At 46.5% G+C, this 12,500-nt stretch overlaps 2 protein-coding genes across 2 annotated transcripts; both read right to left on the bottom strand.

Moving 5' to 3' along the window:
* Window positions 1-4,793: 4,793 nt before the first annotated feature.
* Window positions 4,794-7,859, bottom strand: LOC136836164 (uncharacterized). The gene is made up of 5 exons (XM_067100162.1): window positions 7,713-7,859; window positions 6,982-7,490; window positions 6,399-6,765; window positions 5,367-6,121; window positions 4,794-5,178 (listed from the first exon to the last, which is right to left on the bottom strand). The coding sequence occupies exons 1-5, from the start codon at window positions 7,857-7,859 to the stop codon at window positions 4,794-4,796; spliced, it is 2,163 nt and encodes a 720-aa protein (XP_066956263.1).
* Window positions 7,860-9,720: 1,861 nt separating this feature from the next.
* LOC136836163 (uncharacterized) lies at window positions 9,721-10,179 on the bottom strand. Its single transcript, XM_067100161.1, has one exon. The coding sequence runs from the start codon at window positions 10,177-10,179 to the stop codon at window positions 9,721-9,723; it is 459 nt and encodes a 152-aa protein (XP_066956262.1).
* Between the last annotated feature and the right edge of the window lie 2,321 nt (window positions 10,180-12,500).

Below are 12,500 nucleotides of genomic sequence, written 5' to 3'. Positions count from 1 at the left end.
GTGTTTGAAGGACCCCGCCTTCTGAACCCAAGGATATCACAAAGCTTCCATTCATGTGTCACGTTTTTCCCATGCACCTTGGTCATGATCGGAAGCCATGACTGAGTGCGTCGGAAACCCGCTGTCTCTAACTGCGGAAATTAATACCAAGGTCAACATAAAAGCCACTTGCACAGGAAACATTTTCACAGGCCAGCAATTAGTCAGCTTAGTCAGTAATATATATATATATATATATATATATATATATATATATATATATATATATATATATATATATATATATATATATATATATATACAGCAGAGTGAGGTGTTATACTGTATATATAGATATATATATATAAACCCTCCGTATTCGCGGTCTCATGATTCGTGAACTCACCTATTCGTGGATTTCTCTATGGAACATATATACGCATTATTAGCTGAAAATCTGCCCATTCACTGTATTTTTCACTGAGAAATATTCACTAATTACTGTATTTTCATCTAATTTTCATGACTAAATGCACTTTTTTGTGATAAAACTATTAAGATACTCAGGTACCCAGATAGTGCTCGAGTTATGATAATTCGTCTTATGATAATTCAATTTTGCAGTGGGATAAGCAATTAATACCGATACGACAATATTTAGAAAATATTTTTAAATTTCGCGCAGGCGCAGGCAGCAGTGTACAACCAGGCAGCGAGAGAGACCAAATTACAATAGACCAACTTCTTTTCCTCCATCTCTTTATCTCATCTTCTAGTTAAAAAAGTAAAAGAGAATGATAAAAGTATTGTTAGTAACGTTGTACTCTTGCGTAAATGCGTGCGTACAGCCATAAACAACCGAACGAGAAACTGTTGTCTTACTTATTACCGAATTGTAAAACAACAGCCGCTTTGCTTGTGTTTCAGCCATTGTACTGTAGTAAACTATTGTCGTAGTTATAGTTCAAATGATGTTAAGTAGAAAAGGACGGATATATTTTTACATTGTACACTTATTCGGTATGAATAAAAGATCGGCAAGGAAATATACTGCTAAATTTAAGATGCAAGCTGTAGCTAAAGCTGAAGAAACAGTGTTCAAGCTGCTAATGACTATAAATTATCGTGAATCGGCAACATGGATGAAACTCGACCGTAGTTGAAATTGGAGAGAAAGTATTTTAATCAAAACTACTGGGCATGAAAGAACACATTACTGCTACTTTTACTCCGTTAATCGATAAATATGTAAAGCTTGTATTATGATGAAATCAAGTGAAAATAGCAAATGGAATCTTGACTTTTTTTTTTACACAAAACAAACGCCCCAAACGGCCAGCGTCTATCGGCAAAAAAAAAGTAGCTAAATTAATCTTACAACGAGACGTATCTAAGTTATATTTCGACTTAAAAACACTTCGTATAATGAAAAATAACCTTACCCCATATAAATAAACTATCTAGAGCAGTGATTCTCAAACTGGGTGCCGTGGCACCTTGGGTTGCCACAGACAGTGCCTAGGGGTGCCACAAGATTGTCATGAATTTTGTCTTGGCTTGATCATTTCATTGAACATTTGTAAAAAATAAATAAAGTTACCAGAAGACTTCATATAATTATTATCATTTGTCTACTACAAATATATATATATATATATATATATATATATATATATATATATATATATATATATATATATATATATATATATATATATATATATATATATATATATATATATATATATATATATATATATATATATATATATATATATATATATATATATATATATATATATATATATATATATATATATGTGTGTGTGTGTGTGTGTGTATGTATAATATATATATATATATATATATATATATATATATATATATATATATATATATATATATATATATATATATATATATATATATATATATATATATATATATATATATATATATATATATATATATATATATATATATATATATATATATATATATATATATATATATATATATATATATATATATATATATATATATATATATATATATATATATATATATATATATATATATATATATATATATATATATATATATATATATATATATATATATATATATATATATATATATATATATATATATATATATATATATGTATATATATATATATATATATATATATATATATATATATATATATATATATATATATATATATATATATATATATATATATATATATATATATATCTTGTAATTTCCACAATGGTCCCGTGGATGAAGTATATATATATATCTTTTATTCAAAAGTCATCTTCAGGGTACTGAAGATGACTTTGGAATAAAAGTTGAAAGTCTTGGTACCAATTCCTTTCATTTTCACGTGAGGACTTATTATATATATATATGTGTGTGTGTGTGTGTGTATAATATATATATATATATATATATATATATATATATATATATATATATATATATATATATATATATATATATTAAATCATGCAATTTGGTGGGATGGTGAAGAAGGGGTGCCATCAGTGATTATATTAGTTAGGGTGCCATCACTAAAAAAAGACTGAGAACCACTGGTATACATGGTACTGAATACAATAGTGTAGGCTAGTGTTAGAGGCAGAAGGAAACCAGTGGGACACTCCAGTGCTTTATTACACGTCCAATCAGTACAGAGGTGTGACTGCAAGTGAAGTGCAGGCGCGCGGAAAACATTGGCGCCAGTTCCGCTCTCCTCCTGACAACATACATCACATACAATCGACCATCCTACATCCCCCCCCTAAGATTATGGCATGGCAGAATGGCATAATATTAAATGAAAATAATAATAAGTAAATATGTATTAAATACATATATATAGACAAAGAAAACTGTAAAAAGAAAATCCCCATAGGACAAAAGTAATGGTTAACACTGAGTGTCACAACATACAAGGACATGCATGGCAACAATACATAGTACATGCATAAAATATGTTTGTACAACAGAATTTCTATCCAATTCGGCTTACCAAAAACAAAAGATAAAATGAGCATGAGGGACAACAAAATGTAACTGTACAAGGTGACGCCAGCACAAGCATGGGTTAACGCTCAATATCACCCATGCCATTATAAGAGGTACAAAAGAAACGAGCAGGTAAAAGTTACTGCTGATTTATTCAAGGTCCAGGCGGTTTATATAGCGGCCGACTGGCGTCGGGCCGCAGAAGACAATGGAAGCAAGGGTGACCTAAGGTCGATAACAATTAATAAATAAATACAGCGAACGAGTACAATATACAATGTAACAATAGACAGAATTAAAGTTGAGTATAATTTTTACGCCTGTGAAAGAAGGAAGACATGGTACACAGTTGATGAACAGAAAAATAATTGCATACACAGTTTAAACAATTGAATTTTACGTGACCTGGCCCGTCCCGCGTGACGAATTGTAGTTACAAAGAAAATGGGCCATCATCCACGAAAATTTGCTTAGCGAGGACTTTACAAACAACATGATCAGCAGAGACTGTACAACATGGCTTTACAAATGCTCCCCAAAGACGTAGGTAACGTCTGATTAACCCTAGAACACGGTCGTTAGCAATAGTGCTCTTAACATGGTCATGGGGTATATTAAACCCCATTTTGGAAAATAAAAAAAAAATGTTGTAATCAAAATTTATTCAATCTGAAAAAAGTACAAGAATATAGAAGCTTTTCTTTCATTTCCCTTGAGATTTAAGTTAATACTGTGGCAAAGTAAATATGTAAGGGGCAACTCAAAAAAGTACTAAAAATAGCCAAGTTCACTACATTACTACAAAAAAAAAAAAATTTTCTGAAAAATCTAAAACTACAGTTGAAGTTTTGAGGCATGACCCAGATACACCCAGGTCATAGGAGCCTCAGCTATGGGAATCACAGCCTCCTGGTAGCAACACACATTGTACGGGAGAGCGTAAAAAAAAACGGGTATTTTTTGCAAGTGAAAAAATAATGATTTTGCAAGTAAAATTTTTTTTATGTTTTTTTGGTCGCTGTATCGTTGTCTATAAACACTAAATAATCGAAAAATTACATGATTAATGTTTTGTCTGCACACAGACAATGGTATTTCAATAAAAATATTGTTTTACATTTCTTTACCACTGTAAATGAACAATAAATTTTCCTAAAAGTTAAAGAAAGACGTATATCCTCTAAATATTTTTTTTACTGTTTTCTGCCATTGTAAATGAGCAGAAAGTGTACTGATTACTGCTGACAATCCCTGCAGAATGGGTAGATGTGGCGAAGGCACACTGGGTTCCCACAGCCGGTGCACCGGTGTCGGGTCTTCCTGTCCTCATTCCTGGGACACAGTGAGCAGGGAATCATGGGAGCTCTGCTGTCAGTCATCACCACACGGCCTGCTGGAGCAATGTTGGCAAGTAGAGGGATGTCACAGACAGTACATATAACCTTCTTGAGGTCAATTGACATCTTTGGAGTGTTGATCAACCTCTTTTCTGCCCATGGTTTGATAGGGGCCACTGCCAACTGCTGCATATATGTGCGCTTGGGTATTTTAGAACCACCTGTCCTCTGCTGGTTTTCATTGTATATTATCCATGAGTAGAAGGCACACATGCCATCATTTTGTCTCTCGACCAACTGCATAGAAGGAGCACACCCTTGGTCTCATTATAAAAAATGCAAATGAGGCTACAGGAGACCCAAGAGGCTCACTCAAAGTACCAAGCCATGGCAATAAAAAAAGAAGCTTGGTATCAGATACCCCATGACCATGTTCTAGGGTTAATCGGCGTATCTGCCGGGGCATTGAAGGGTGCCCCGGGTGCGCGAGGACAACAAAGGGACGTCCTGTGTGCGAGGGTGGCTGAATGTGGGTGTGGGCGGCCTTTTCCGGGGGCGGCCGCGTTTCCGCTTCTTGCGAGGGTCCAGTTGCGGCAGTGGCTGTGCCGTGTTGACGGTTGTGTTCTCCTCCAGGAGGGCGGGCTTGACCCGGTCGATTGACACCCAATCGTTCCTCCTGTGGAGTGCGAGCAGGAATGCCTTGCTGTTGCGCTCCAGCACACGGAAGGGCACCTGGTAGGGCCTGGTCAGTGGTGGGCGGACGGCGTCATCTCTGACGAAGACGTGGGTAGTGGAGGCCAGCCCGGGCGGCGTGAAGGTGGCCGACCTGTCGGTATATGTTCTCTTGTAGGGGGCAAACTTTCCGACGATTTTGCGAAGCCTCTGGACCTATGGGTTGTGGCAATCCTCTGTCACTAGTTCGCCCGGGACCACGAGGGGCTCGCCGTATGTTTTCTCGGCTGCAGAAAGGGCGCCGTTGGCCCTGGGGGTGGTTCTTAACAAAGGAGGGCCCACGGCAGCTGGTACTTCCAGTCCTCGGTGGTACAGCGGGCCATAAGGGACGCCTTCAGGGACCTGTGGGAACGCTTGACCAAGCCGTTGGTGGCTGGGTTGTAGGCCGTGGTGGTGTGATGAGCTGTCCCCAGCAGCTGGTCAGGGACGCCGAGACGGCTGATCCAGCTGGAGAGTAGGGCCTCGGCGCAGGCACTGGTGGTGGGCTCTTGCATTGGCTTGGCTTTGGGCCGCCTTGTTGAGCGGTCTACCGCCGTCAGGAGATATCTGGACCCGCCTGACGGGGGAAGGGGCCCGACGACGTCGATGTGCACATGGCTGAAACGCCGCCCTGGCTGCGGGAACTCTCCTACCCCAGATTTGGTGTGCCGCCCCACCTTGCTGGTTTGGCAATGCAGGCACTGTCTCGCCCAGGTCCTCGCGTCCTTCTGCACCCTGTGCTGGACGAACTTCTCTGACAGCAGCTTGGCCGTCGTCCTGCCGGAGGGGTGTGACAGGCCGTGGATGATGTCGAATACCTGGCGGCGGCGGGAGGCTGGCACTAGGGGGCGGGGCTGACCGGTGCTGACATCACAGAGGAGATTTGGGCCCCTGAGGGTGAGGGGCACATCCCTCCACTTTAGGGATGTGATGGCGGTGCGGTAGGCTGGGGTGTCTGGATCGGCGGCCTGCTCCCTGGCGAGGTCTTCGTAGTTGATTCCCAGCTGCACATGGCATTCAGCTCGACCCTGGAGAGGGCGTCCGCCACAGGGTTTTTCCTGCCAAGGAGGTACTTGATGGAGCAGGTGAACTCGACAACGGCCGAGAGATGCCGTTGCTGCCTAGAGGACCACGCATCCCCCTGCTTGGTGAAGGCGTGGACCAGCGGTTGGCAGTCTGTATAGATTGTGAAGGGCGTGCCCTCCAGGAGGAACTTGAAGTGCCGGACTGCGCGGTACACTGCGCAGAGTTCCCTGTCGAAGGTGCTGTAGCGGGCCTCTGCAGGGTTGAACTTCTTGCTGAAGAAGGCGATGGGCTGGGGGTGCTGATGATGACCTGTTCCAGGACAGCACCACAGGCGACGTTGCTGGCGTCCGTTGTCAGCTGAAGGGGGGTGCTGGGATCCTGGTGGGCCAAGGCGGTTGCCTCGGCGATGGCGGCCTTCGTCAGGGAGAAGGCCTGCTGCTGGCTGGGTCCCCACAGCAAGGATTTTGGTTGGCCTTTCAGGGTCTCCATCAAAGGGGCTGTGGTGTGTGCGATTCCGGGGATGAACCTTCTGTAGTAGTTCACCACCCCGAGAAATCCTTGGATGGCCTTGACGGAGGTGGGGACGGGGAACCTGGTGACGGCTGCGACTTTGGATGTGAGCGGACGGACGCCATCTGGGGATACCTCGTGGCCCAGGAAGTTGGCCTTGTGTACGCTGAAGGTGCATTTGTCAAAACGTATGACGAGGCTGTTCTCCTGCAGGCGCTGCAGGACTGCCCGGATGTGTTTTTGGTGCTCCTTGTGGGACCTGGAAAATATAGGGATATCATCTACGTAGCAGATGCAGAACTTTAGGTCCCCCAGGATGCTGTCCATGAGCCGCTGGAAAGTCGCCCCAGCGTTCCTCAGGCTGAATGTAGAGAAGGCGAACACATAGGACCCGAAAGGCGTGATGATGGCAGTCTTTGGTATATCCTGTGGCGCGACCAGTACCTGAAAATAGGATTTTAAGAGATCCAACTTAGTAAATATTTTGGCCCCATGGAAGGAGGCTGTGAGGTCCTGCATGTTCAGCAGGGGATAATGGTCAGGTTCCGTTGCCAGGTTGAGTCGCCTGTAGTCGCCGCAGGGTCTCCAGGAACTGTCCGGTTTCTGCACCATGTGGAGAGGGGAGGCCCACGGGCTGGAGGCCTTCTTGCAGATTCCCATTCGTTCCATCTCGGCGAATGCATCCTTGGCCTCCTGAAGGCGTCGAGGGGGAAGCCTCCGGAACTTCGCATATGCAGGGGGGCCCTTTGTTTTTATGTGGTGATATATGCCATGTTTGTCTGGGTTCCCGGACTTTTGGCAGAGCTCGGGCCTGAACACGTCAGGGAACTCCGTCAGCAGCTGCGAGTACTGGTGGGGCGGCAGAGCAGATGGTGGGCACCTTGGGTCCCGCTGCCAATGGGAGGGACTGGCAGGAGTCTGTATCTAGAAGGCGTTTCCGACCGACGTTGACTGCCAGCCCGAAGTGCGCCAGGAAATCCCCACTCAGGAGCAGGGTCCTAACGTCCGCGACAATGAAGTCCCAGGAGTACCTCCGGCCAAGGATGGAGATCAACAGGGGCCTGGTTCCGTAGGAGAGGATGGGGACCCGTTGGTGGCCGTCAAGGAGGCAGCCGGATCCGGTTCCTGCTTGCGGTCTTCTCTAGATGCTGGGAAGATTGATCTAATGGCCCCCGTGTCTACCAGCATCATCCTGCCGGAGACGGTGTCGCGGACGTAGAAGCCTATTGGTTCTGGGCCCCTGGGTTCTTCTGCTGCCATGGCGACCTATCCTGCTGGCTGCCGCCTCCCCTGTTTTTTAAACGGACGAATGAACAGGGCGGCAGGCAGTTCCGGACATCTTTGCTGAACCGCCTGTGGTAATGGCAAAGACCTGGGGAATTCCACCTGTTGGGAGGCACTGGGCGCCTCCTGGTGATGCGTTGACCTCTTCCTCTGCACCCTCCTCCTGCTGGATGGCGCTGACTGGTAGTGTGGGCACTGGTACCAGCTTTGTTGCCTTTACGGAGTCCGTCAAGTGCTGTGCTGAGATGATCAGGTCTTCAAGGGGCATTGCGTAGGGCTCCGGGATTTGTGTGCGGACCTCCAGGAGGAGCTGACGGAGGAGGATCTCCCGCGACAGGCTTATCTCGCGCTTCTTTTTACTGCTGTTGGTGTCTGGGATGGTGAGGAGGTTTCGGATCATGCCCCATGACTCCATGACGCTCTGATCCTGCTGCAGGTTGATGGTGAGGTCGAGGGCGCGGGTGGCCTGCTCGGCAACCTGCAGGGAGCATGTCTGGAGGAGGGTTTTCTTCAGGAGGTGGTAGGTAAGGGGCATGCATTTATGGACAGGGTGGCTCTGGATTGGCCCGCTTGGCTGGGGAGGGTGCGGGGCGCGGGCAGGGGTGTGGAGGAGCATGAGAGCCTCGGCACGGGGACGGGCGCGGGGATATGGGTGGGAGGTAGACCTCCGAATCCACGAGGTCAGCGGTTAATTGAATGAGGGAGGGGATGTCCGTGTCCATACTCACTCTTTGCCCTCTTATATGGAGTAGGGTACTCGCATCAAAATGCACTTAGGAGCGCGTCGTATGAGTCAGCTAATGACGCTGGTGATTTTGCTGACGAGAGTCAGCACACCCAAACGCTGGTTCAGCACCGTGATTAGTCCGCTAATGGCGAGAGTAAGCTCCCGAAGCCAAGACTGAGTTGCCGTATGGGTCCGCTAATGGCTTCGGGAACCACTCCAGGGGTCACCACTATAAGAGGTGCAAAAGAAATGAGCAGGTAAAAGTTACTGCTGATTTATTCAAGGTCCAGGTGGTTTATATAGCGGCCGACTGTTGTCGGGCCGTGGAAGACAATGGAAGCAAGGGTGACCTGAGGTCGATAACAATTAATAAATAAATACAGCAAACAAGTACAATATACAATGTAACAATAGACAGAATTAAAGTTGAGTACAATCTTGATGCCTGCGAAAGAAGAAATGCATGGTACACAGTTGATGAACAGATAAATAATTGCATACACAGTTTAAACAATTGAATTTTACATGACCTGGCCCGTCCAGCATGACAAATCGTAGGTACAAAGAAAATGGGCCGTCATCAAAGAAAACTTGCTTAGCGAGGACTTTACAAACAACATGATCAGCAGAGACTGTACAACATGGCTTTACAACAGACTCGCCCATCCATGAGGGTTGCACTGTGCGCCTTTTTGGATGAGGTGGAGCGGGTTACGGGCATGGGGGAATGGCTGAGAACACTGGGGACTGCCGTTTTAACACTTCCAGGTGCTTACTGTTTCTAAGTGACACCCGACCGCTTCCATCCAGCCTAATGAGATACTGTCGGTGGCCCTTAGACTCCACTACCAACCCAGATTGGTCCCAGGTTTTGGTTACAGGATCCTGCACTCTTACCCTGCAGCCTACAACCAGGGGTAGAAGCTCCCTGGTACCAGTAGGTGGTGGGGTCTCCTCTCGGGACTCTGCCATTCGTAGCTCCCTCCGCTGAATTATCTCATCCCAGTGTCTCTCCACCTTGTAATGCTGTCTGGGTGTTGGCACTCCATCTCTGAGCTGCCTGCCAATAGCGAGCTGTGCTGGGGACTTGTCAAACCCCTTAGGGGTGTATTAAGGTACTGAAGAATTGCCAGGGATGCCTTGTTGCAATTGAGGCTGCCTTCTTTGCCTAGGCTGATCCTCTTGGCAGTCTTGACTGCTACTGATGACAGGCGATGACAGGCGTAATCCCCATTTTCTGAAGAATGATGTGGTCTCTTCACTAATGAGGTTTGTGCCCCCATCTATCAAGATTAGCCCTGGTGCTCCCCATCTTGTGAAGTAAGTCCTCAAAACTGATATAATTCTTGATGATGTGCTATGTGGGAAGTGTGCCACTTCCAGCCACCTGGTGAGCCTGTCTGCATAGGCCATGTACATATGGCCCTCCAACTGTAGCATGTCCACCACTGTCGACTGGAATGGGTATTCTGGGGGTGGTGTGAGTACTGATGGTTCAGCAGGTTGTGATGGAGCATGTACATCACAAGAGGCACATCCATCCCTGTGGCTCTGCAGGTCGCCTTCCATCCCTGGCCAGTAAACCGATTGTCTAGCCTTGCAGAGCATGGAGTCTACCCCCTGATGTCCTGCATGAAGGCCTGTAATGACTTGACGGTGAAGTTCCTCTGGGATGAGCAGACGTGGGCATCCTTGTTCGCAAATGTAGACTATCAGATCTTCTACCATAGATAACCTGTCCCTAACTGAGTAAAACTGACGTAGGCAGGAACCTCCTGTGCCTTCTGCGGGCGCCAGTCATTTACTGCAACTTTAGCTGCCAGCAGCTGGTACACAGGGTCTTTAGAGGCTGCTTCTTTGACCCTCTCCTCATCCAGTATGAGGCATTCTTGCTCAAGGGCGGTGGCTGAAGCAGCGACAAGGGCGGCAGTCATATCCTCTTCAAGTTCAGAATCCTTGTCATCTGGTTCACAAAGGAGACCAGAGAAGCATGATAAGAAGTCAGCAGTGCAATTCCTCTTTCCTGGCAAGTATCTTACCTGGAACCTGTATTGTAGGGTCTTCTCCTTGAGACGGAAGAGTCTTGGGTTTAGTATATCCTTCAGCTCTCTATCACCCAGGAGCTTGACCAGCGGGCGGTGATCAGTCACGATCAGTAAGTTGGGGCAGCCCAACAGGAGTAGCCTGGCCTTCTTGAGACACCATGTGACAGCTAAGGCTTCTCCCTCAACAGCAGCATACCCAGCTTCAGCCTGCGACAAATGGCGGCTCCCACATAAGGCGATATGCCACCCACCCTTGCAGCAAATGGGACATCAGCCGAGGCACAAGCACAGTACTGCTGCAGGATGACAAACCCGATCCCATCCCTGCTCCAATCTGTTAGGGCCGCTGTAGGTCGGGATTTGTCATAGTATACCAGCCCATCCTTGGTCAGCTTGCATATGGCCTACTGTGCTTGGCAGAATCTCTCTTGTAGGTTGCTATCCCAGTACACATTCTTGCTTGTAGACTTCTTCAGGAGGTCTCTAAAGGGTTCCATCAGCGGGGCAGTGGCGAGGAAGGGTGCCAACTGGTTGACAAAGCCAGAAAGACCTGATGTCAGTGACAGAGGGGTTGTCTGGCATTGGGAATCTGTATGGCAGCTAGACAGAACTGAGTATCCCAGCTGGAATCCGACAAAGTTATTTGTGTTTTCTGGGGATGCCCTTTTTGGCACATGGCGTTATCAAACCTCTTGGTTGTCAGGCATCTGAATGCTGAATCATCAAACCTCTTGTGTCCCATGAAGCTGAACAGTGTCCCATTTTCTTCTGTACCGTAACGCCCCAGGGTGTGATAAAGGTTGTGTGTCTGTGGTTCTCTTCATCTAACTCCACCTGGTGGAAGCCCCAATGCACATCTGCCACTGTCTTGAGGAATGTAAAGGCACCCCAGAGATCATGTCGAAAGGAGCAGGGGTGTAATGCGCCTCTCTCCTGCAGGAGGCATTAAGGCGTTAAAACTCCACAGTGCGGTGGGGCTGACCTGACTTCTTGGCAACAATGACCATCCTCGAACACCATTCTGTTGCTTCACCAGTAGGTACCTCCTCAATGATGCCCTTCTTGATGTCCTGGTCCAACTGCTTCTTCACTTCTGACTCCCAATGCTTCGGCACTGATGCTGGGGTGTGGCATGCATAGGGGGTTACCCCTGGCAGTAGATGAATATGGCGCGGCTTGCCCTCCATGACTGGGAGGGGCTCCCTCTCTGTATTGAAAGTTGATGACGAAAAATGGCGCAAGAGCCACTGCTCCAACTTTGGAACGTTCTCCTCCACTGATGGAAAGGGCATGGATGAGGGCTTAGGCAGGGATGGCCCAATGGGTGTATGGACCTCACGCTCCAGTGCGAGGCTTGCTGACACTGGTAAGTGGTGGGGAAAGGACTGGGGCACGAGGCCAAGGTCCTTACAAGCAGCCAATGAAAGGAAGTTGTCCTGGCACTGTACTGAATGCGAAGAGGGGCAGTCCCCATACACTCCAATCGAACATTGGCAACATCATGTAGGCTCCTGTAGTGTTGTGAAAGGGCAGGTCTTTCAATGAGGGTCAACAGCAAGGTGGGGCCTGCAACACACACTTGGGCCCCGTGTCTACCACAGCCCGTACAGGCTTGTGACCCTTAGGCCTAGGCCCATGCACTGATGAGGACACTATCACTTGTATAGTAGACTGCACACTGGGTTGTACCCCGGCGGTGACTGCTCCCAGTGCTACTGACGAAGCAGGGGCATCCCTCACCATCTTCTTCTTGCTCCTACAGAACCATTTCAAGTGGCCAATTTTTTGACAGCCATGACAAACACTATATCTCGCTGGGCACAACACCTTCCTTGGCTCATGCTG

The sequence above is a fragment of the Macrobrachium rosenbergii genome, chromosome 56 (genome assembly GCF_040412425.1).
Source record: "Macrobrachium rosenbergii isolate ZJJX-2024 chromosome 56, ASM4041242v1, whole genome shotgun sequence".
NCBI lineage: Eukaryota > Metazoa > Arthropoda > Malacostraca > Decapoda > Palaemonidae > Macrobrachium > Macrobrachium rosenbergii.
Note: the sequence above shows the minus strand (reverse complement) of the source record. Positions and strands in the feature narration are given on the sequence as shown.